General features: G+C 37.0%; 1 protein-coding gene across 5 annotated transcripts in view; it reads right to left on the bottom strand.

Annotated features, from left to right (window-relative positions):
• Window positions 1-23,687, bottom strand: part of dock10 (dedicator of cytokinesis 10) — a 299,700-nt gene that overhangs the window by 131,270 nt on the left and 144,743 nt on the right. For all 5 annotated transcript variants that reach the window (XM_063045871.1, XM_063045867.1, XM_063045869.1 and 2 more), the window contains 3 exons: window positions 20,606-20,695; window positions 1,820-1,902; window positions 388-460 (listed from right to left, as the gene is read on the bottom strand). In XM_063045871.1, the coding sequence (XP_062901941.1) occupies window positions 388-460; window positions 1,820-1,902; window positions 20,606-20,695 (246 nt within the window). The remainder of the gene's footprint in view (window positions 1-387; window positions 461-1,819; window positions 1,903-20,605; window positions 20,696-23,687) is intronic.

Genomic DNA, 23,687 nt, shown 5'->3' with positions numbered 1-23,687 from the left:
TGGTAGGATTTGAATTCAACTCAGTTGAAATGAGGACAGCAGAAATGAGTACAATAATTTCTCATTCCTCTTGTCCTTCCCAAAGCTTTGTCAGTTTATCTGTTTTAATTGCAGGTAATTATGTGCTGAAGTCTAACTTGTTTACCAGTTCAGTCTCTTTGGTGAGGAATGCAACACAAATGACAGATTTGATTGAATCTACAATCACAGAAGTGGAAGGAAAACAACACTACGGTGGTATTACAACCTCAGATGAGACTATTTTAACACTTGTTAAAATAAGTATAAAGTATAAAGTATAAAATAATTATAAAGGAGGAGAATATATTAACATACATAGATAACACAACACAAAACAATTTCACAAGTGTCTTCATAAACACCTACCTCATCTTTTTCAACGTCATCATGATCAATCTCAAACGAATGTGAAGGCAGTTTCTCTGGCCTAACCTGTTTTCTTGAAAAAAGAACATTTCTGATTATCTTGCTGATTTGTTTAAAAGGGCATTAAAAACATTTTTACATTTCATAAATTGCAAACTTTATGATTATATTCTTCTTGTGTGTCCTTATTCACATAATTGATTTCTTATTTCCCATATTCCTTTTAGAACTATTGACATTTAAATAATAGCACAATTACTTAACTGACATGAATCAATCAATAATTAGAAGTGGACTGTAACTCCAATTTTCCCCCAACTGCAATTAGGGCCTGACTCCATGTCCTACTCAAAAGAACACCATTTCAGGCTGGTGTTTCAGTGCAGTACTGAGGTAGTGATATACCAACAGAAATACTCTTTCATTATCTTTAAGTCCCATCAGGGTTCTCCTTTGGATGGAAAAGATCCAGTAACATTAATGTGGAACTTCACAATGGGAATTTCCTTATGGGTTAAGATTTTCAGGACTCTAATGTAAATGAACATAAATGTGGAATTCCTAAATGTAGAGTCCAGTGATAGACTGACAAATTTCTGCAATGATCCTGCAGCTATGCTGTGGGTCTACCTGATGAATCAGTCTTTGAGTAGATCTGGCCAAGGACCATGAACCCAATCACTCCTATAGAGGGGACTGGTTATGGCAGAAGAGAAGTTACATATTAGATCATTTTCATTTTTGAATAAATTAAGATAACTTAAATTCACTTAGTTTCATGTATGCATTTGTTTATATTTTGCAAATATTAATTATGTGATTCTATTTTAATAATTTCAGAATATTTTTGACAATAAGAGCTGTCAAATCATTCCGAAGATAACCTTCACTTACTCCCAAGAAGTTCTGTGCTCTTACTGTCAAAAATTACACAGATTCAAAGATTTTTTTGACTGATATACTGTATGTCTCTCAATTAATATTGCTATCATGGATTATCTTTTTTTAATACATATTCTGTATCTACAGGCTGGGTATGCACAGATTGGCTGTCAGATTTGTCACTTCAACGGCAGGAAAACACTTATGGACATTCTGCAAAGAATGTGGAAGAATTTTTATTTTCACTCATGCCACACAATCACTGCAAGTTTCTTGATGAATTACTTTCAATGACAGGGTTATCAAAATAAATAGTAGAAGCACAAATAAGTACTGTAGGGACATGTTCACCTTCTAAAGGAAACAAGATTGAGATCTGTTGTTGTCATCTTTGTAATCTATCAGCTTTTTCTGGCATTACTATAGCAACAATGCAACTTAATCTTCAAACATTTATTTGCATCCATATTAGGATAAAAATAAGGCACCCAATATACTTCAACAGTAACCAATAGAATTAAAATGCATTCATCAAAGTGCAATCACTTACCGAGGTAACTGTTTAAGGTCCCCTGAATATTCTTCGTATTTGTAGCTCACAATATTCCAGTTGGAATTGTAGTATTTGCAGGCCTGAGGAAATGAGATAAAAGTAGCCAAAGTTATTTCCACATTACTTCCATTCCTTGAAGGATTTGCCAAAGTCAGTTTGATTTCTCCTGTTATTATTAATTTGTAAATCAGGGAGAAGAGATTGCTCTTTGTCAAAAGCCTCAGCTGGGACTGGGAGGTAGGGTACTGGAGATCAGAGTTTGGAATATTGGAGAGTGAGACAATTACAAACATCAGAATGGGGAGAAGGTCCACACTGCACAATGAAAGCATGTTGTCCTGATGCCCTGGAAGTGACAATTGATCATCTCTTTCAGCACAGTATGAACTAATATCCATAGCTAGGCTCCAATCAAAAGGGAATTTGTATAAGAAATATCATGGAAGTGCAATGAATCTGGGAAGTTCCCAATCAAATTTTCCAAGTGATAGAAAATGACCCAGAAATGATTGTTGATATGTTTCAATTTATTTTCTTCCTTTTAATAAAATGTGTTTGGATGAAAAACAATATTTTAACTCTTACTGAACAGACGAGAAAGAAGCTAACTCCACCGTACATCAGGAATATTTCCTAAATGACAAGAAGCCTACTCCAACCACACATAATAATGGTAACACACAAACCATACACAAACATCAGAATGCTCGTCTTGAGGCTCAAAGATACAAGAGTCCACATGGAGAGACCAAATGTAATAGACCAAATCCAACATAGAGACTGCTCCAAACACTATGCAGGACAGACAAGGAGAAAACTATCCACGAGATGACATGAACGTCAGCTAGCTGTAGGAAGATACTGTAAGATCCTCCGTCACTCATCTCAGTATATGAAGATAGAGAAGGGCACAAGTTCGTCTGAGAAACTATGAAAATCCAGGCAGAATCACAAAACAAGAAATTAAGGGAATTCTTAGAAGCTTGGTTCTCAGCGAAGACTCTGTTAACAAGCATATTGATCTGAACACATTCTACAAACCTATGAATCTGTGTGATCAGGGCCAAGGGGTGAGCCGTGGTCACCCAAGGAACCAAAGCTCACAATGACTGATGCAGGGTAGCGGAGATTACTCAGCTATCTGGTTGGCTGAGACCCAGCGGAGACTAGTGCCCAGCGCCTCAGCCAACAATCAGAACAACAAGTCCGACCAATATAAACGCAAGCACTTGGCAGAAACAACACTCAATTTTGCAATGACGATGTCACCTCAACTGGAGATAAAACATTTGCAACCTAACCTCCAGGCAACCCTACAAACCAGCAGCCAATCCGAGCTCTCAATCTTCTCTTTCATTTCAAATCCTTTACTATATCATGCTAATGCTTGACTACAATTATTGTATGAGATAACAAGGTATTTTATAATAAAACTGCATTGCAAGCCCTCATTCTTGTTGGTTGGTCTATTGGCAACAAACCATGGAACCAAGTGTGATGGCTGCTTCAATCGCTTGCTTACTCATGACAATATAACTAGTTTTCCACTAACACATTCTGACTGAAAAGGCATTGCAACATCTAATTTCAATTACTTATATTCCATAATTGTAAACTAGAAAATTTGTTTGCATGCTCTTTTCAAACGTAGTCAATACACATGATAAAATCCACATGAATTACTTAAAACAGTGGAAGGCCCACGAGTGTGAGATAAGACAAGAGAGGTTAAAACATAACCAAGAATCCTTTCCTAGCAGCAGCAACAGCTATTTATGGACTCTTCTGTCTTTGACTCTTTGTGATGCCAATCCCTAAGTGTTATTAGGCCCCTGAAGCTCTTTTTACAGTCGTCTGCCAGATTATTCTTGGCCTTCCTTGCTTTGCTTTTCCATTCAGCTGCCTTTTCAGCACTTGGCACAGTAGCCAAGACATTTTCATCCTGCTTCATGTTGACTTACTCCAACAGCAATTCTTTTCAAAAAAGAGTCTCAAGTGCTATAGTGACTCCGGAATCTGTTAGTGTTGATCTATCCCACTGTCAAAATCATTGACTTTTCCAATTTAGATTAGATTATGAGGACGCTCAGCCCTCATTTATTGTCATTTAGAAATGCATGGATTAAAACTGATACAATGTTCCTCCAGAATGATATCACAAGAAACAAAGGACAAACCAAGACTAAAACTGACAAAACCACATAATTATAACATATAGTTACAACAGTGCAAAGCAATACCATAATTTGATAAACAGCAGACCATGGGCACGGTAAAAAAAAGTCTCAAAGTCCCGATAGCTTCATCATCTCGCGCAGGCGGCAGAAGGGAGAAACTCTCCCTGCCATGAACCTCCAAGCGCCGCAAACTTGCTGATGCAGCACCATCGGAAGCACCCGACCGCAGCGGACAGGTAGAGGTTTGTTGTTTTTGAATATCATATACCTTTGGCAAAGTCTAGAGCTTCAAGATCTGAGTACTTCAAGATCCACTCACTTCAAATGGTTGTATGTCTAAGTAAATTTTGCTCTTGGTTTTGCAGGTGGACATTGGAATCAAACTAAAATGTACACAAAAATGGGCCCACGGAATTGGACAATCATGGTGATAAATTCTGCCACCCAGACACAGATTAAGTTTAGATCTCATAGAGTTATATAATATGTGAGGAGAGTTTAATTGTATATGAGGACATTATTTTATCCATTGTATCTGTGTTGTCTTGTTGCAGTGAAATGTTTTGGGAAATATGAAAAACATTAATATTATAATTCTGCCAGAAATCAGCATTGGACATAAGAGTTGAAATTCTAGGACCAGGGTGACAAAATAGGTGTTCCATTTAAGCAACAGTCCTTTTATAAGTTTTCTTCTGAAGCAAAAATAGATGGTAAAATTATATACACTCAACAGAAACTTGGTGTGTTTCTTGTGAATACCAACGCCAATGACAATCATTTATTAAGTCACAATCATGTGCAACAATGCAGTATTATTTTAATGTATAAGGTTCTGGTTTATACACACAACACATTATTTAAATCTTTTTAATGTTCAAAATTTATACGAATATTACATTATGGACATTTGATAAAACTGGTTTCAAGATCCAAACTTGTTTGTATAGTGAGAAAGACTTCCAGCTGTTCTTATGGAATCACAAAGTAATATAATGCAGATGCAGGCCCTTCAGTTCCAAGAGTCTATGTGGAGCATGGTGCCCACCCAGCTGGTTCCTATTTCCTTTTTTCAAACATTATCCCTCTAAGCTCCGCCCCTCCATGTACCCATCCAAGTGCTTCTTAAATGATACCATTGTACTATTTCCTCTATCAAGTCATTCTATATTCTCACCACTCTCTGCATGAAAAAGTTGCTCCTTAGGCCTCTTTTAAATCTTTCACCTGTCAACTTAGATTTATGCCTACTAGCTTTGGGCACTCCTACCCTGAGGAAAAGACTGTTACCATCTACCTTATCTACGCCATTCATAATTTTAAACATTTCTATAACTTCCCCTTATTCCCCTGTGTGCCAAGAAATGAAAACCTAGCCTGGCCAACCTCTTCCTATAACTCTGATCCTCTAGTCCTGCCAACATCACCATAACTTTTTCCCGCACTCCTTCCATGTTAGCAATTTCTTTCCTATAATTGGGTTACAAAAGCAATACACAGTACTCTAACTGCAGCCTCACCAATGACTTAGACAACTGCAGAATAATGTCTAAACTCCAGTATTCAGCTCCATGACTGTTGAAGGCCAGCAGGCTAAATGCTTTTCTTAGTCACCCTGTCTACATCCTTGAAGAGGACCACAACCTTGTCCTGGTTTGGAGGCTTGCATACAAGCCTCTTCCCTCACCCCAGCATTACTTTGTGCAAGGTCATACTACTATTGTGCAGAATCTTTTCATTTAGAAGCAAGGCAGTAATTACCATCAGGTAATGCAACAAAGGTATATCTGCAAAACATAAAACACAAACTTACGATATTGATCAACATCAAGCAGGGAGGACTTCACCCTGACAGCAAGTTCTGCTCATTATTTTATGAACACTACAAGTACATTAGTTGTAAACACTTCAGTAAAATGTTTGAAGTATTTTGATCATTTATTTGATTTCTGGTTTATACTTTAATTTCAGGAATTATTTTCTTTTCAAAAGCTACATAACTTGATGAGTATTACTTTGAGACAAGGTTTCTCTGTTTCAAATGTAGTGTCAAATCATACTCCTCTCCAGCCTTTATACAATTTCAAAAATGCACAAATTCACCTCCAAAATAACTTATGAAAATAAAGTCCTACTGAAGGGTTTTGGCCTGAAACATCGACTGTACTCCTTTCTTAGATGTTGCCTGGCCTGCTGAGTTCCTTTGGCATTTTGTGCGTGTTGCTTGGATTTCCAGCATCTGCAGATGTTCTCTTGTTTGTTATGAAAATAAATGTGTACTTAAAATGCATATTGAAGTTTCATATTTTTATTGCTGTGGCTTAAAGCAGTCATGGAGATAATTATTTCAAAAGGTTTGATATCTCTACTTGAATAGCAAAAAGAAAAAAGTAAGTCCTGAAATATGCAGCTTTTGCCTCCTAATTCCTTTGAGGATATTTTAGTTAAAGGGAAAATGAAACAAAGTACTCTCCTATCATAAGATAACCTTCAGAATTACTTAACATTCAGTCTCCTTCATTACAGTGTTCAGTTTACAGCAATTAGAGGATTTAGGAACTACTGCAGCATACTGAGTGATGCTTCCAAGAACCAAAAACCAGAAAGAAACCTTACAGGTTAAACGCTAAAAGCAACATCAAAGAAGAAAATTCTAAGAAACAGTAGTGAAACATTGGCCACTCAGTCCCTCAAGCTTCCCTGCTATCCATTATGATCAAGCTTCATCTCCCCATCTCTACACAAATCTCTCAAATCTGCCGTACTTCAAAACTTCATCAACCTCCTCTTTAAATACCTTTAATTTTGCAGCCTCAAATTGTTCAGGGTAGAGAATTCTACAGAGTCACCAAAGTTGATGAAAAAGTTCCTCCTCATCTCAGTTCTGAATGACTGTGTCCTTATCTTGTAAAAATGTTCACACATTAGAGTGACATCCACCAGTGGAAATAGCTCAAAATATTCCCTGTAATTGTTCCTAAAAGATATATGTTTCATAATTTCACCTCTCATTCTTCAAAACTCCAAAGAGTACATTTATTTTAGCCATTCATCATTGGGCAATCCTCTCATCCCCAGGAATTAACCTGGTGAACCTATTCGGTATTACCTCCCGTCCAAGTGTATCCTTTCTAAAGTAACAGACCCAAAAATGTACAAGGTGCTTCAGATGCAACCTCACCAACATCCTGTACAATGTAACATTCATTTGAATCTTATCAACTCTAATCCGCAAACAATAAAGACCAATATGCTATTTGCCTTCTTGGTTACATGCATGCTTGAGTACACCCAGATTCTTCTAACCCCACTCACTTTCAGCCTCTCTTCATTTAGATAAGTCTGCCTTTTCGTTGCCACATTAAACTCCATTTGCCAATATTTTGCCAACTATCTCAATTATACCCTGCTGCACAGTCACAATATTTTCATTCTACCATGGTTCCTACCTATTTTTTGTCAGTAGCAAATATAGATACCTTACACTTTGCCTCCTCCTCTAAGTCATTAATTAAGGCAGTAAATAATTGACGGTCAACGACTGATCAAAGGGGCATTTCGCCATTTGCTACTACATATGTTCTTCTACTAAGACTACATAATCTTTTGCATTATTTCTGGTGTTCAGTCTTTTATAAATGTAAGCAATGGTTACTAACTAACCATCAATTCACAAAAATAAACAAGTCTATGAACAGTGCATTACCAAATTGCTGTGTTTGACTTAAAACGGCAACTGTAATGAATAACTTCTCTGGTGTAGGCTAAAAGAAGAATTAAGGAAAGAAAAACAGTTTTAATGATGCATTCAGCTTTTATTTCTGACCTCTTTATGTAAACAAAACAGATAACATTAGGCATGCTTCCTTCCACAAGAGTTTTTCCTGAGGAATTTTGCATTAATTTAGGATTACCATGGGTTCCTGGTACTCCTAAGGGAGCACAATATTGAATTAGTAGAGGAAAATCAGAAGTAGGTGCTTTCAGTTAAGAAGGATTTATATACCAAATTGATAAAAGTGAGATTGAAATAATTAATTATAGGAAAAAGGAGTTAAGTCAAATGAGGATGAGGCACTGGAATTGGCTGAGTTACAGTAAAGGGCCATGAGAGAAGTGAGGAAAGAAATAATAGAAAAAATAAATAAATTGGGAAGGGAGGAGTGGACAAAGGCCATCTTAACAATACAATAGTCATATTCAAATAGAGAAATAAGCCAAAATCAAAGATTAATAATTAAGTTCTAAGAACATATCTCAACAGGAAAACTCTGAGATGTTTAAAATTAGTAGCATTAAATATCTAAGTGAAGGAAGAATAATTAAGAGCCAACACAGAAAGGAAAATCATGGCAGGCAAAGCTAACAAGCAGGTGACGTCAAGCTGGATGATGGAACTGTAATGCACATATTGTATTTTTAATTTTGCAAAATTTTGGTCAAGATATCAAAAGGGAACTTTTGGAGAAAGTAAAAATATCAAATTAAATATATACTAGTAAATTGGATTAAAACTGGGTATAAAGATAAACAGAGTATTCCTAAACGGACATTGAATATTTGGACACTACCTCACTTTTTTATATATATAGTATATCTGTTTTTGCATGTTTTTTTTAAAATCTATTCAATATATGTAATTGATTTACTTGTTTATTATTTATTTTATTTTATTTTTTTCTCTGCTAGGTTATGTATTACATTGAACTGCTGCTGTTCAGTTAACAAATTTCAAGTCACATGCCGGCGATAATAAACCTGATTCTGATTCTGATTCTAATTCTAATTGGTAGATGCCATTCCAAATCTTAGGCCCATGACTGAAAGCTCATTTCAGAATGGACATACTTAGTTTGGGTGCCACCATTTGATTATCTTTAAAACCTTTCTTTCACTCCTGCTTTCACTAATGGCTGAAATGAATATGTTACTTGTAAACTTTATGACATTCCAACATTTTAATCATATAAATTATTTTGCTGAAGTCAGTCAACACAGGAAATGTGTTCTTCATTTTCTTTCAACATTTGAAGTGCCAACAATTTTATTTCAATTATATCTACAAAGGCCTATTGTACTCAACTTGCATGGCATTTTATAAAATTAATATTACTATAGAATAATATTTGAGATATTAGGCAATATTAAAATGACAGAACAAATGCAAATATAAATTTGTACTTAAACAGCTGAACAGTTAACAGTAAGGAGCAAGTATTGATTATGAACTCTGTCAACATAAAGGATTGAGTATCAAGTATCACCTTTATTCACCATATACATTTACATGTATGACGAATTTGCTGTTGTCTGTTGGTCAGGGTGCAACGTGCAAGAAAAACAACAACATTCAATGATTATAAAGAATTACTATATAAAAATAAAGTTACAGGATAAAGTACAAATAAAGTCAAATGTGCATGTATTTACAGTACAAGATGTACTTACAGTGTAAACAGTATTGTAAAATGTGGTTTAAAGTGTTTGCAGTGCATGCCGTGACAGGCATAATAGATAGAGGGGATGGGGAAACCAACTATAATGGCTGATCAGATTAACTGCCTGAAGGAAGAAACTTTTAAGATGGTGTGAAGTTTTTGTTTTAATAGCCCTATAGTGCTTTCAAGAAGGGAGCTTTTGGAAAACACAGTTTGCAGGGTGGCTAGTGTCCACAATGATTTGTCCTGGACACGTACAAGTCCTTGAGTGATGGCAGACTGCAGACAACGACGTTTTCCGCTGAATTCTCCAGTAATGTACGTATGTAAACTAGTCATCTGTCAAAATGTCGCCAATTTCCAATATTCTTCAAATGACACACTTTGCTTCTGGAGTAGTAATTGTGAATCTTTCTCCATTTGTAATCCATCCATTGGATTATAAAATAAATTGCTTCCATGAGTATTTGCATGCTAGTCAAATTATTATGGTGTACTTTGCTAACCAACAGTTCTATTGATTAATCACAGAGGTTTAATTGCTTTCTACAACTTTAAAAACAATTATTTAACTGTAATTGTAAGCACTGGTATTTGTTGACAGATTTTAGCTCATGATAATGAAATAAATACCCAGAATATATTAGAATGACTTAAAAATGCAAGTGGTACAACTTTTAATAAAATAACACCTCAGTAATAAAAAGAAAATATTGTCTAATTATGATATTTCTAGTTGCTGCTATTGCTGATGTTCATTCTCATTTTGCGTGCTCTCATCTTTACAACATGTTGTTATCAGTTTGATTGAAAATTATTTTAAAAAACTGTGTAATAGTGGACCGGATTCAGCTATCACAAAATACAGAATACACGTGGAACAAAGACAGGCAATCTATAAGGTTGCTTAAGGTTATATACTTGAGAATTTTTCCTGAGAAAGAAATATGTCTGAAATGCTCTAGCCATGGTTTGTCCATTGAACTGTACATTTAGATAAATCAATACGATATTAATGAACCAACAGAAATACCATATTGATCTATTTGCAAAGCAACACAGGAATGAGAATCAACTGCTCAGCCCTCAAGCCTGTACTACCATCTAGTTAGGTCATGCATGATCAGTACTTTGGCTCAACTTCTTTTGATCATTGCTCCAAGTCCCTTGGTAGTCTTGTCCACTGAAAATCTATCAATCTCAAATGACTGTACTATAAAAATCAGAGCACAGCACTGTGCAGAAATTCCATTGCTAAAATTACTCTTGGAGCAAGTGATACACAGACTCCTCATGAAGCTAGTGACCATATCTATTTTTATTTATTTGGAGATAAAGCGTGGAACAGGCCTTTCTTGCCCAATGAGCTGTGGCACCCAGCAACTCACCGACTAGTCCTATCCTAATTACAGGACAACTTACTAATTAACCGACTAATCTACAACTTTGTACCGTAGGAGGAAACCCATGCAGTCACAGGGAGAACGTATAATCTCCTCACAGACAGCACCGAAGTTGAACTCCAAACTCTGAGCATCACGCTAACTGCTACACTACCACGGCAACCCGAATTCCTGCTGTAAACTAAGCGTTTGTCAACAACAAAAGGCCGGATGAACAATAACTAAAGAATGCTGACCAAATATTCAAATGAAAGATTTAATTATCACTTTTGAAAGTGACTATGATAGATAGATACTTGAGGGAAAAAAGGACTGCAGGCCGACAAAAAAGAGTCAGGGATGGGACAAGCAGGATTGCTTCTTGCCAAGAGCTACCTCAGGCTGGAGGGACATTATTTTATGTAGCCCATTCATAGAAAGCTAGGAACACAGAAACCTACAGCACATTACAGTCCTTTCGGCCCACAATGTTGTGCCAACCATGTTACCTACTCTGGAATCTGCCCAGAATTTCCATACTGCATAGCCCTCTAGTTCTCTAAGCTCCATCGAAGAGGCTCTTAAAAGACCCTATTGTATCCGCCTCTACCACCTTCGCTGGCAGTGCATTCCACGCACTCAACATTCTCTGTGTGGAAAAGCTTATCTCTGACATCCCCCTTGTACCTACTTGCAAGCACTTTAAATCTATGCCCCTTCATTTTAGCCATTTCAGCCCTGGGAAAAAGCCTCTGGCTATCGACACGATCAATTCCTCTCATCATCTTATACACCTCTATCACGTCACCTCTCATCCTCTGTCACTCCAAGAAGAAAAGTCCAAGTTCACTCAATCTGTTCTCATAAGGTATGCTCTCAAATCCAGGCAACATCTTTGTAAATCTCCTCTGCACTCTCTGCACAGTATCCACATCCTTCCTGTATGAGGTGACCAGAACTGAGCACAGTACTCCAAGTGGGGTCTAACTAAGGTCTTATATAGCTGTTACATTACCTCACGGCTCTTGATCTCCAAGATCTCACTGATCCTCCACACTGCAAAGAGTCTTACCACTAATGTTATATTCCATGAATGTCAACTCATTCTTAAAGGTGTTAATTGTTAACTGGAACACATCTTTTGCACTCTGCCTTATTGAATCGTGGGACACCATGTCTATGCTCTCAAATGGCTCTACTCTCATTTTAAATGTGATTGAATCAGGACAACTTCTGTAAGAGCTAATTCAGATATTTCCACTTACCCCTTCACTTTACTTCCACCTGTGTACATACATCTATTGATGCTTCTGGACACATCTTCAGTGATGTTCCTGGAATCATCGGGTGTTTCGGGTCTTTCAACATCATACAACCTCCTCCAGGTGACCCAGCCGGGGCTGATCAGACCCCAGCTTGTGTCCAGATGGCTAGCTACTTATGACTCCATGGCTCCCCTCTTTTGAGCCACAGCCATCTTGAGGCCCTCTCTGCCACATTGGTGGTACTGCAGATGGCTCTCCTCTTCCTCTCTCCCTCGATGCCCAAAATGCTGAAGGCGCTAACTAAAGAACGGGCTATGAATCCCCTATGAATCTTTCAAAGGCCTCCTCCAAGCTATCTTCTCATGGGACTGTCAGCTCCAGCAGCACCACTTGCTTAGTAGACTCAGACACCAGGACAATGTCTGGTCGCCTAAACTTAGGGAAATGGACACTATTTTCCCAGTTGCACATACCTGAAGCTTATTTTTAAATTATGTGCCAAATCTTCCCAATTCATGCCATATAAGAAAATAAGAATTGGACAGCACAATCAAAGACTCCACCCACCTGGGCACTTTCTCTTCTCCACTCTCCCATTGAGCCGAACATAGAAAAGCCTGAAAACACATACCACCTGGTTCAAGGACAGCTTTTATCCCCCTGAATCAAGTTCCTGAATGGACCTCTTGGATAACAGGATGAACTCTTGACCACACAATTTACCTCACTATATTATCTTGCACAATATTATTTACCTGCAGTGCACTTCCTCTGTAGCTTTGATACTTTATTCTGCATTGTTATTGCTTTACTTTGTTCTAGCTTGATGCATTATGCAATGATTTGATCTGCGAACAATTTACAATATTCATTGTTTCATGGTACAAGTGACAATAGTCCCAATTGCAAATGACTCAAATCTTTTCAGAGTGAGTACATGATGAAATATTTGTACTTGTTAGTCTCATTGTTCCTTTTATATTTTAACATCTTTTTGTGAATAAACTGCAGATAACAGTGAAAGAGTTTGAAGGGTGAAGTAAGGAGTCAAGCCCAAAGACAATTTTGTTCAGTGAAAATACTAAAGAAAAACTAATCATGAATCAAAAAGAAACACATTTTTGCAGTTGTGAATCTTAAATGAAATTAAAATTAGTTAGTTCTCCTTCCACTTTCAGTTCCACTGAAAAAAAATTAGGGATATGACTTATTTTTGTTTTATTAATTAAGAGCAAACTAGTTTAAAATCCTTCTCATTAATTAGTTTAGTGAGTTAATCTGTTATTCACGGAATCTGAAAGAATGTATAAACAATCTGTAAGTGCAGTCTATTGGACTGGAATGATGATTGGGAAAGTATCTAGAGTAAACAATGAAATGAGGTGTTGGCCACACCCATGAATGTTAGATATTGCAGCTTTAAGACACCTCTGATAAAATCAGTACATATTTGATAGACTGCATGTTCTGTAAACTCTATTCAGTTTATCTAAGTTTTGTCCTGCCTAATCATTGACTACTTGAACAAGCTACTGAAGATAAGTGATAGATAAGTAACCTAAAGTTTTGTTTACTACAGCAACATTGTGGAAGAACTATTCCTGGTTCTATGGCTATACATTGAGCCTTTGCCACTAGGTTCCCTTTTCCTCCAACCTTGCTATCATTGCAATCCACCACAAGTGCTAACACAAAATAATCTGCAGATGCTGGGGTCAAAGCAACACTCACAACACTCACAACACGCTGGAGGAACTCAGCAGGTCAGGCAGCATCTGTGGAAACAATTGGTCCACAGATGCTACAAGTGCTTCAGTTTGAGCAAAATGATGCTTTCATTAAAGAAAGTAGGAGCACTTTGCCTCTTTATGCAGAGCTAAATAAAGTAGAGAAAGCCAAAGTGGGAATTAGGCATGTACAAATGGAAGGGGAACAATTACTGTAACAAAACCACCAAAGTTTTTATAAATTTCAATGAAATAGGAAGTTAACATAATATTGAGGAAGGTTAATGATGCAAAGAGCACATCTATACATCACCAATGGTGATAAAAATCAATGGCTTAAATTTAAAAGATAGTATTTGAGACATTTGGATGAATATTGGCACAACTACTCTTAGCTCCATGGGAATGCCTTGTTCAAGAAATATATTAAAGTGCCTATTGAGACCCTGATAACAAAACGTAAAGAGGAATGTAATGGAATTAGAAACATAGTGGCTGATTATGTGACAAAAAACAACACTGTTAAGGAATATTCAGTGACAGTGTTGAGACTGGATTGGAAAACATATTTTGCATGAATGCATTGTATCTATGTTAAGGAAGATTCTGATCAAAATCAAGCTAAAGTTTAAGGATTCATACAAAGGCATTGATGGGTGCCAAGTTTAGCTACATACATCTCAAGGCGAATTCCAAACACTTTTTCCTTGTAAATGTAGAGCATTACAATATGCATTGGCAGGAGAAGAGCTAAACATATTGTATCACCACACAGTTTCAGTGGAAGTGTCTAAGAGTGACTGGGTGACACAGACTGTGGTGATTGCTAAGATAGTTAAGGAGTGTAGCAATTACAAATTAACCAAAAGAATGGTAAATAGTCTCTGCCAATATCTTAATATCTCAACATCAAACTAGTAGAGATACGATCATCATTAAGTTACATTTGTCGCATGCCTGGGCCCAGTTTGAAGCAAATGAAGAAAGCCAATACTGCCTAATAATTAACATCCACAAGGGGTGTGTACAAATATACCAATCTCATATACTTAAGAAAGTCAACAAAAGATAAACAATGATAAACAATTAATGATACAACCATTGTTGGTAGAATCTCAGAGGGAGACGCGAGGGCATACAGGAGTGAGATATACCAACTAGTGGAGTGATGTTGCAGCAACAACCATGCACTCAACATCAGTAAGACAAAAGAGCTGATTGTGGACTTCAGGAAGGGTAAAGTAAAGGAACACACACCAATCCTCATAGAGGGAACAGAAGTGGAGACAGTGAGCAGTTTCAAGTTCCTGGGTGTCAAGATCTCTGAGGATATAACCTGGTCCCAACATATCGATGCATTATAAAGAAGGCAAGGCAGCGACTATACTTCATTAGTAGTTTTTTAGAGATTTGGTATGTGAATAAAAACACTCAAAAACTTCTATAGAGCATTCTGACAGGCTACATCACAGTCTGGTATGGGGGGGTGGGGTTCTACCGCACAGAACCGAAAGAAGCTTCAGGGGGTCATAAATTTAGTCGGCTCCATCTTGAGTACTAGCCTACAAAGTACCCAGGACATCTTTAAGGAGCGGAGTCTCTGAAAGGCAGTGTCTATTATTAAGGACCCCCAGCACCCAGGCGTGCCCTTTTCTCATTGGCACCCGTCAGGTGGGAGGTACAGAAGTCTGCAGGAACACACTCAGCAATTCAGGAACAGCTTCTTCCCCTCTGCCATCCAATACCTAAATGGACATTGAACCCATGAACACAACCTCACTTTTTAGTATATATTCCTTCTGTTTTTGCATGATTTTTAATCTATTCAATATGCATATACTCTAATTGATTGATTGATTGATTGATTATTTTCCTTCTTCTATATTATGCATAGCATTGAACTGCTGCTGCTAAGTTAATAAATTTCACAATTCATGCTGAGAGTGATAAATCTGATTTTGATTCTAACAGTCTGGATCAAAAGCTTTGGGTGCACAACAAGTTTGCTTGTGATGTTTCTAACAGTGATTAAACTCATCATAGATATTTCCAATGATAATAAAATTATTTACCTTTTACACATTCTGACCAAAAACGGAAAAAATGTATTCTTGAATAGACAAGGCATCAGTAACACTCTGAGTCACTCGATTTTATCATTCTTGATGAGAAGACCAACCACGCACTTACTGACAGAAAGCTCATGCTGGTCATTCAGGAGCTGAGGCCTGGTTTCTTCAAGGATGAAAATTGGAAGAAAGGGAGGATATTGCAATGGTAGACAACAATGATATCAATTGCAAAATATCCAGGCATTACACTACTAAATATGTCTTGTAAAGATTACTTTTTGAGAAAGTCAGCTAAACAAACTAAGCAAAATTTATGCCCAATATATAATACTAGATAGCTTTACTATCACAGTAATGGAAACTATTTGACCAATGCAAAAATATGTGAATGTAAAATATGTGCACCAGCGTGGATGGACTAATTCAGACACAAGTCTGCAGGAGGCTAGGAAGTCATCTCATCATATCTTTTTGCAGCTACAGTTGGGTAGGAGGTACAGAAGCCTGAAGTCCTATACCACCAGATTGAAAAAAGAAAGAAAGCTTCTTCCTTTCATTTATTCCATTCTTGTATTAACTATGCAAGACTCTCGTCACTACCCTCTAGCAACACTATGATCAATTTGTACAAAAATGGACTTTGTTTTTCTTGTTCTAATTGTGCTTTCTTGAAAAAAAATTGAGTATAATTTATATTTATCTTAGGATTTTCTTGTACATACTGCATGAATGGTGCTATGTGCTGTGATGATGCAGCATGTTTTTCATTATACCGGTACGTAAATGTACTTGTGCATAGGACAATAAAATCAACTTTGACTATGACAGATGCTATGAAAGCCCACCAACCATACTTGGATAAAATGGAAAACAGAATAGTAAGGCTAGAGGTAAAGGAAATCATGATGATGGAAGAACTCTGTACTGAATATTTGGCTATAATGAAAATGAAGGCAGTGACTAGCATACTTGTTTATTTACCTTGTATAGATAAGCACCTGCATAGAAGAACTAGAAGACAATAACAGTCTGTCAGAATTGTAGAGTACAACCTCACAAAGCACTGCTTCAGGAGCGGAAGTGGCCTACAGAACAATTCCGGCAAGTCAATACGAATAACTGTGAAAAGTTTGTTCGTGTTTTTGTTTGGTAGTCCTTCAAACTGGTTTGAAGGAAAGTAATTCAAGCATCAGCACAAAACAGTCAAAAGAAAAATTAAGATCCATGTTTTCGACACACATTCTTCCAGAAGTTGTTTCAGTTAATGGCCCACAGTTTAGATGATTTCAGTTTGAACAATTTACGAAAAGTAATGAAGTACACAACAGTTTCGCTTCTCCTTTCCACCCGACATTAAACGGGAAGCAAATGGTCCGTTCGCACAGTAAAGGAAGTATTGAAGGAACAACACATTCCTAGGTTGATTGAATGTTACCATAAAATATTGAATTGCTCTGTTTCTTCTAAGCCACACATCACAACAAGATAGAGTCCCATAGAAATGCTCATGCATGGGAGACTCAGGAAGTGACTGAATATTGTTCAGCTCAATTTGGAACAGAAATTGAAGGAAAGATGGTTCAAACAGAATAAGCACGTTACATGCAGTGCAAACAGGAAATTTGCTCATATTCTGAGAACTCCTGTCAGGGTGGAGGTGAAGATATTGAAGAACTAAAAGAGGAGCATGCTTCAAAGGTATATCCCATGAAGATTGGTCAAAGATTCAGAAAATTCCATATGGGTGACCTGATCCAAATGCAAGCGCTCTCTGTGTCTTAGGGGGTTTTGATTGAAATACTGCATTTAATTTTTAATAATTATTAAAACAGTCATTTAGAACAATCACTTATTTAATTCATTTACCCCACAGGATTACATATTCAAATCATAGGCAGCCCCTTTACGAAAAGGCAAATAGAATTTCACACAATTCCAAGTTAAATAAAAGTAGTGGCCTTGGGAAAATAGTTTTACTTCCATCAGTACTACACTGCATTGCCTATGTAAAGCAGGCATTGACCTCAAGTACAAAATAATCCTGTCATTTTTCAAAATACATAGATAGCATTAACTCTAAATGTAAATCAACAAAATTAATTATGGAATTTATCTACTTATTATTTCACTCATAGTAACTCATATCTTGCACCTTCTAGAAAATAATCCAAATCATGACAAGCTCACAAAAGGATTGTTCATGGTAGGGGAATAGACCTTTCAATTGACAGTTCAACAGCACAAATTCATTAGCATCATGTGCTCTTTTCCCATTTTACTTCACAACAGTTCAGCGTATGAAGGAAAATACAGTACATCAAGGTGATTCCAGAGGGGGAGAGCACGCAACAGGACCTGGTGCAAGTGGTGGCCAGAGATCAAATTGTCAGTAGGCCAAGGGAGTGGACTAATTCTAGAACAAGGACGCCTGAAAACTGCACAGTGTAATGTGAAAACAGGACCCTGGTTTATAGGGGCTTGAGCTGCCCCTGGGGCGGTTTGGAGCCATAGAGTGACCAAGAGGGTGAAAGAGGAGAATGGCTCCATCCTCATGCTCAACAGTAAAACTAATGTTCACAGGCTGAAATTTCTGGTAACATTTTGGGGGTGGTGGAATTGAGTTGGACGTTGCTGCAACCATTTTTTTACACAGAAAAACAAATCAAATTCCAGATGTTGCGTTGTATTCAATTTTGTAAAATATTGGATGAATGCCTGTAAACAATAAACACTATAGGGCTGTTAATGTCCAATGTTTGCTGAGAGCAGGTGGATTCTTTCTTTGTCTCAGGCACCATTACCATGAGATGTCCGTTAATGAATAAATGTGGGTCACTTTGAGAGCAAGGTTAATGGATTCTTTCTTAGTGTCTATTAAATTGGTTGGATAGATTACCCTGTTGCGTTCACCAGCAACTTTGATGTGTGTTGCATTCATTTTTGGATTTGGGCTTATCACTTATATATATTGATGTTCTTTTGTAATTAAAGGAATGTTATGTCTAAAACATTGGTGAACTGATGGATAAGAAGTGATCATTAAAGTGTCTAATTGATTTATAAGGGTACGTTGAACATTGTGTTAAAGAACACATGAGTTGTTTGATTGAAAGAAACCAGGCTGAGTAAATGGCATGAAAATAAATGATCAAGGAGTTTGTCGGTCTCTGTGTGTCTTTCTATGCTTGTGGAACTTATATTTATTGGGGTTATTTTCCCTCATGAGGTTCTTTGGACTTCACCTAGACCAGGAATTGCTATCGGTGCCCAGGACACAGAGGTAATTTCACAAATGAGTCAGAATTTGGAGTTTCCCTGACAACATCAACAATCAAGTGGTGACTAAGCCTTGTGATTCCCTAAGATCTTTGCGGAAATCTTTGTGACTTGCTATGTAGTATTTAGGTGGTTGATTGGTGCTTTCTATTTTATGACAATAAATTAGGTTTAAGTTACTTTGTTGTGCTTGTGTGCTTATCACTGTATTTCCTGGACACTCAAATGGCTTGGGTCTGAGCAACCCAGCCCATTACTGATGTGCACTCCTGAAAAGAAAGTAGTCCTAGGGCCTAGAAATGGGTTCATGGCCACGATGACACTTGTGATCTCAAAAACTAGATTAAAAGCAATACTGTGGGTTTACATGCAAAACTGTGCACTTACGTAGGACCTGTTATGTTTCATTGGCTTACAGATATTGACATAAACCTTTTAGACCAAATAGATTACTTCTGTACCATGGAAAAAAATTGTGTAGAACTGGACTATGAAATGTCATGATTCTATACACTGTGCAATTCAATTTTTATGAGATTATATGTTATCAGAAGTTAGGCTATTTCTGAGTAGAATGTAAAATCCACGATTTTTCTTCTGAGCTTCTATGCATTGCAATATAAACCCCTTCCACTGAAATTGCTTCCATAATTTTCATCCCACATACATGCACCTGTGAAAATTGTTTCATTGTTATTTAAAGGAAACCTGCCTAATAAGACCATGTCTATGTTGGGAATCAGATTGTTTTCTCTCTTAATAGTTTACCTAAATACATTAGATGCACCCCTGGGATATCTAATGTAGATCTACGTAAGTCAATTACTAAGAGAGAAACACAATCCTTCAAAATCTTCCAATCTTTGCCTAACCTTCTGTCAGTCTCCAATCCATTGATTCCATTCAAAACAACTACCACCACTCTCCAGTGACCTCCTTCATCAAAACCACCAACATCTTGGGACTACTGAATTTCCTAGAGACATAAGCTCAAACAAGTTATTTATTAGCCCATCACAAATCAACTGTCCAAAAACCTTTTACAGGGGCCAAACAAATTTTGAGGGAAAAGTAATCTTATGTCAGCAAAAAACACTGCTTGTCAATACTGCCACCACATGCTATTTAGTCTAAAACAACCACTGAACAAGGAAGAAAATGATTTGATTCATTGACATAATTCTTACTTTAATGGTAACCTAAGAACAAGACTCAAGAGCAAATCTCGACCAACTACAACAATGAATAATATATTACAGGCATTGCAGCTCAACCATGTCATCTTGCATCCATTCATTCACTTAAAGCAATTCTAAATTAGATTACTAAATGAACAAAAGAGCAAAAATCTACTTCTAGAATTCATCAGATATCATTGAAGTTAATCTGCTGTCCTTAAGACCAGTTTTAAATCTGCACAGTGGTAAATTTCATTACATTCTTTACCTGCTTGACAAGTAGACTTTCTGCTTCATTTTCGGCCCCCTCAGGCACAGTGGAATTTAGGGTCCGTCTTTCTCTTAAGCTTGATGATGCCTGGGCACAAATAGAGTAATGGTCCATTAGAAATTGTTTAATGGGAATTTATTGGCCTTTGCACTTTAAATAGCTGCTCATCAAAAACCACATAAATCAGAATCAGAATCAAGTTTACTATCACTGGCATGTGTCATGAAATTTATTTTATGGAATAATTTGAGTTTAATTACACTGAATTCCTGATTTTCAGATGCAATGTTTATGTTCCAATATTAGTTTTCAAAAATAAACAAAAAACAGTGGATCCTGAAATCTGAAATAAAAACAGTTGCATCTGTAAATTAGAAAAAAAAATTAACAGTTTAAGTAATTAACATAGGAGTGAAGGAAATAAGAGCAGGATTACAACATCTAGTCCTTCAAGTTTGTACTATTCATGAAGATGGTGGCCTTCCTACTCAATCCCCACATCCAGTAATTCCATTAATGTCTTGAAATCTATTGATCTCTGTTTTGAATTCAACTCAGTGACATAAGATCCGTGGCCTCCTGGCAAAGAGAATTCCACAGATTCATCACCCTCTGAATAATGAAATGTCATATTACTTCAGTCCTACATGGCCTACTCCTTACTCTGAAACTGTGACTCCTGGGTTTTTATTCTGGCTTCTTCCCCCCTTCCTTTCCAGTCCTGATAGAGGGTCTTGGCCTGAAAGTTTGACTCGTTAATGCTCTCCATAGATGCTGCCTAACCTGCTGTGTTCCTGCAGTATTTTGTGTGTGTTACCCTTGGTTCTAGACTCCTTTCTGCTGAACCCAGTAAGAGGTTTGCAAGTTTCAATGATCTCACCCCTCAATCTTATAAACCTTAGAAAATATAGGCTCAATTTACTTAATTTCTCCACATACAACTAACCTACCTCAATCTGCTAAATCTTCATAGTACCCTCTCAGTGGCAGGATTTCCTTTTGTTAGTTAAGGAATCCAGACCAAGTGCAGACTCATTAAGGCCTTATAAACTCAAGTTATTCCATGATGAAGGCCAAAAAGCCTTCATAATTGCTTGCTGAATGTGTAAGTTTTCCCTAGTGTACAACACTATGTACATTTCCTGTGCATGATGTGCATATTTTCACGACTTGTCTATGGTCTCAGTCACCAAAGTGGATAATTTACATTTTCCCACATCATATTCTGTCATATTTTTATTCAATGTTGTCTGTATGCCTTTGAAATCTCTTTATATCCTCTACTCTACTCATAATACCACCTAGTTTGCACCAGCAGCAAATGTAAGCATGGTCCCCTCGGACAAATCATTAATTTTGATCAAGTACCCTGTGGAACCCTGTGGTATCCCACGAGTCACAATCTGACCATTTGAAAGAGGTTTGTTTTTTTCCCACTGTTTGCTTTTTGCCTGTTAACCATTTCTGAAGTCATGCCAGTATATTACTCCCAATGTCATGCACTCCAGTTCTGTTCGCCATCTGAATGGTATATTATTGAAAAGATGTCTGAAAATGTAAACCTCATGTCAATTCTCAAAGAACGCCAGTATATTGGACTATTGTGATTTCTCTTTCATAAGTTTATGCTAACTTTGTTCAGTCCCATTACTCCTTGCAGGTTCTAGCACTTTCTCTGCTAATGATGTTTGACTAACAGATCAGTAATACCCAAATTTTCCCCTTCTTCCATTCTTAAATTAGAATGAAAGATACAATAGTTTATCACTCTGAAACATTCACTCTGTTTCCCTCATCGCATATATGCCGGATTTGTTGGATAATCATTTTCTGTTTTTATTCTTCTCTTGGATTTTCTGACCATTCTGAAAAGTTTTCATTGCATGAGCTATAAAAGTATCAAGAGGAATTGCTCAACACACTGGAGGAACTCAGCAAGTTGGGCAACATCCGTGGAAACAAACAGTCAACATTTTGGGCTGAGACCCTTCATCAGGACTCGGCCTGAAACATTGACCGTTCGTTTCCACGGATGCTGCCCGACCTACTGAGTTTCTCCAGCATGTTGTGCCTGTTTGCTTTGACCGCAGCTTCTGCAGAGTATTTTGTGTTTAAGAGGAATTGCTTCTTTGTGTATGTATGCTGTCTTTATCTCTGTACATATAGATTGTTTTAGTACTTCATTTTCATATCTTTAAATATAACTCTAAAAGTTTCCATGAGGAAAAAAGACCAACCAACAATTAAAAACCTATCAAGGCAGAGAGTGAATTAAGTGTGAATGCATAATACGGTCTATATTGATGGAACACATTAAAGGTCAGCAAAAGATAACTGACAATATTTTCAGAGATCAGATTTCTGTTTAAAGCAAGCATTATGCAATTTGCATACACAAATCACAAGTCAAAAGCTCCAGCAGAATATCCCCATATTATAGTATTAAATCAAAAATTTGTATTTCCATAAATAATGATTTCAAATATAAATTCCTTATGCTGCAGTCTAAGTACTTTGGAATCATTACAGTCATTTATTTCAATCCCTTCTATGCCAAGCCATGAGGATAATTTTATTATTTTAACAAAAATTTTGAGGAAAATGATAAAGCAACTTGCATTTTCAGCCTAACACAAATTTCATATGGATGAAAACAAATAGACAATGTGCACTTACACCAAAAGGCTTGTGTGAGTATTGGGCGGGGGGAGGAGATATCATGGCTGAGAACTGTGATGACGATGTTAATGTCTGTTCAGCATTCAACATTATCATCCCCTTGAAATTCATCATTAAATTCTAAGAACTGTCATCAATAGCTCCACGTGCCAACCAGATACAGTACTTGATTTTCTCGCTTGCAGTAGCCAGTCAGTACAGATTGGCAACAACATCTCCACTAGAATCGCCATCAACACAGGTGCACTATAAGGCTGCGTGCTGAGCTGCCTGCTTTATAATTGTGTGGCTAGGTACAGCCCCAGTGCCATATTTAAGTTTGCAGGCGACACTACTGTTGTTGGCTGAATCAAATGTATGTTGAATTGGCAGGGAGAATGATAATCTAATTAAACGGTGC

This window comes from Mobula hypostoma, chromosome 4, assembly GCF_963921235.1.
Source record: "Mobula hypostoma chromosome 4, sMobHyp1.1, whole genome shotgun sequence".
NCBI classification, from domain to species: Eukaryota; Metazoa; Chordata; class Chondrichthyes; order Myliobatiformes; family Myliobatidae; genus Mobula; species Mobula hypostoma.
The sequence above is the reverse complement of the archived record's forward strand: the minus strand, read 5'-3'. Positions and strand labels throughout refer to the sequence as shown.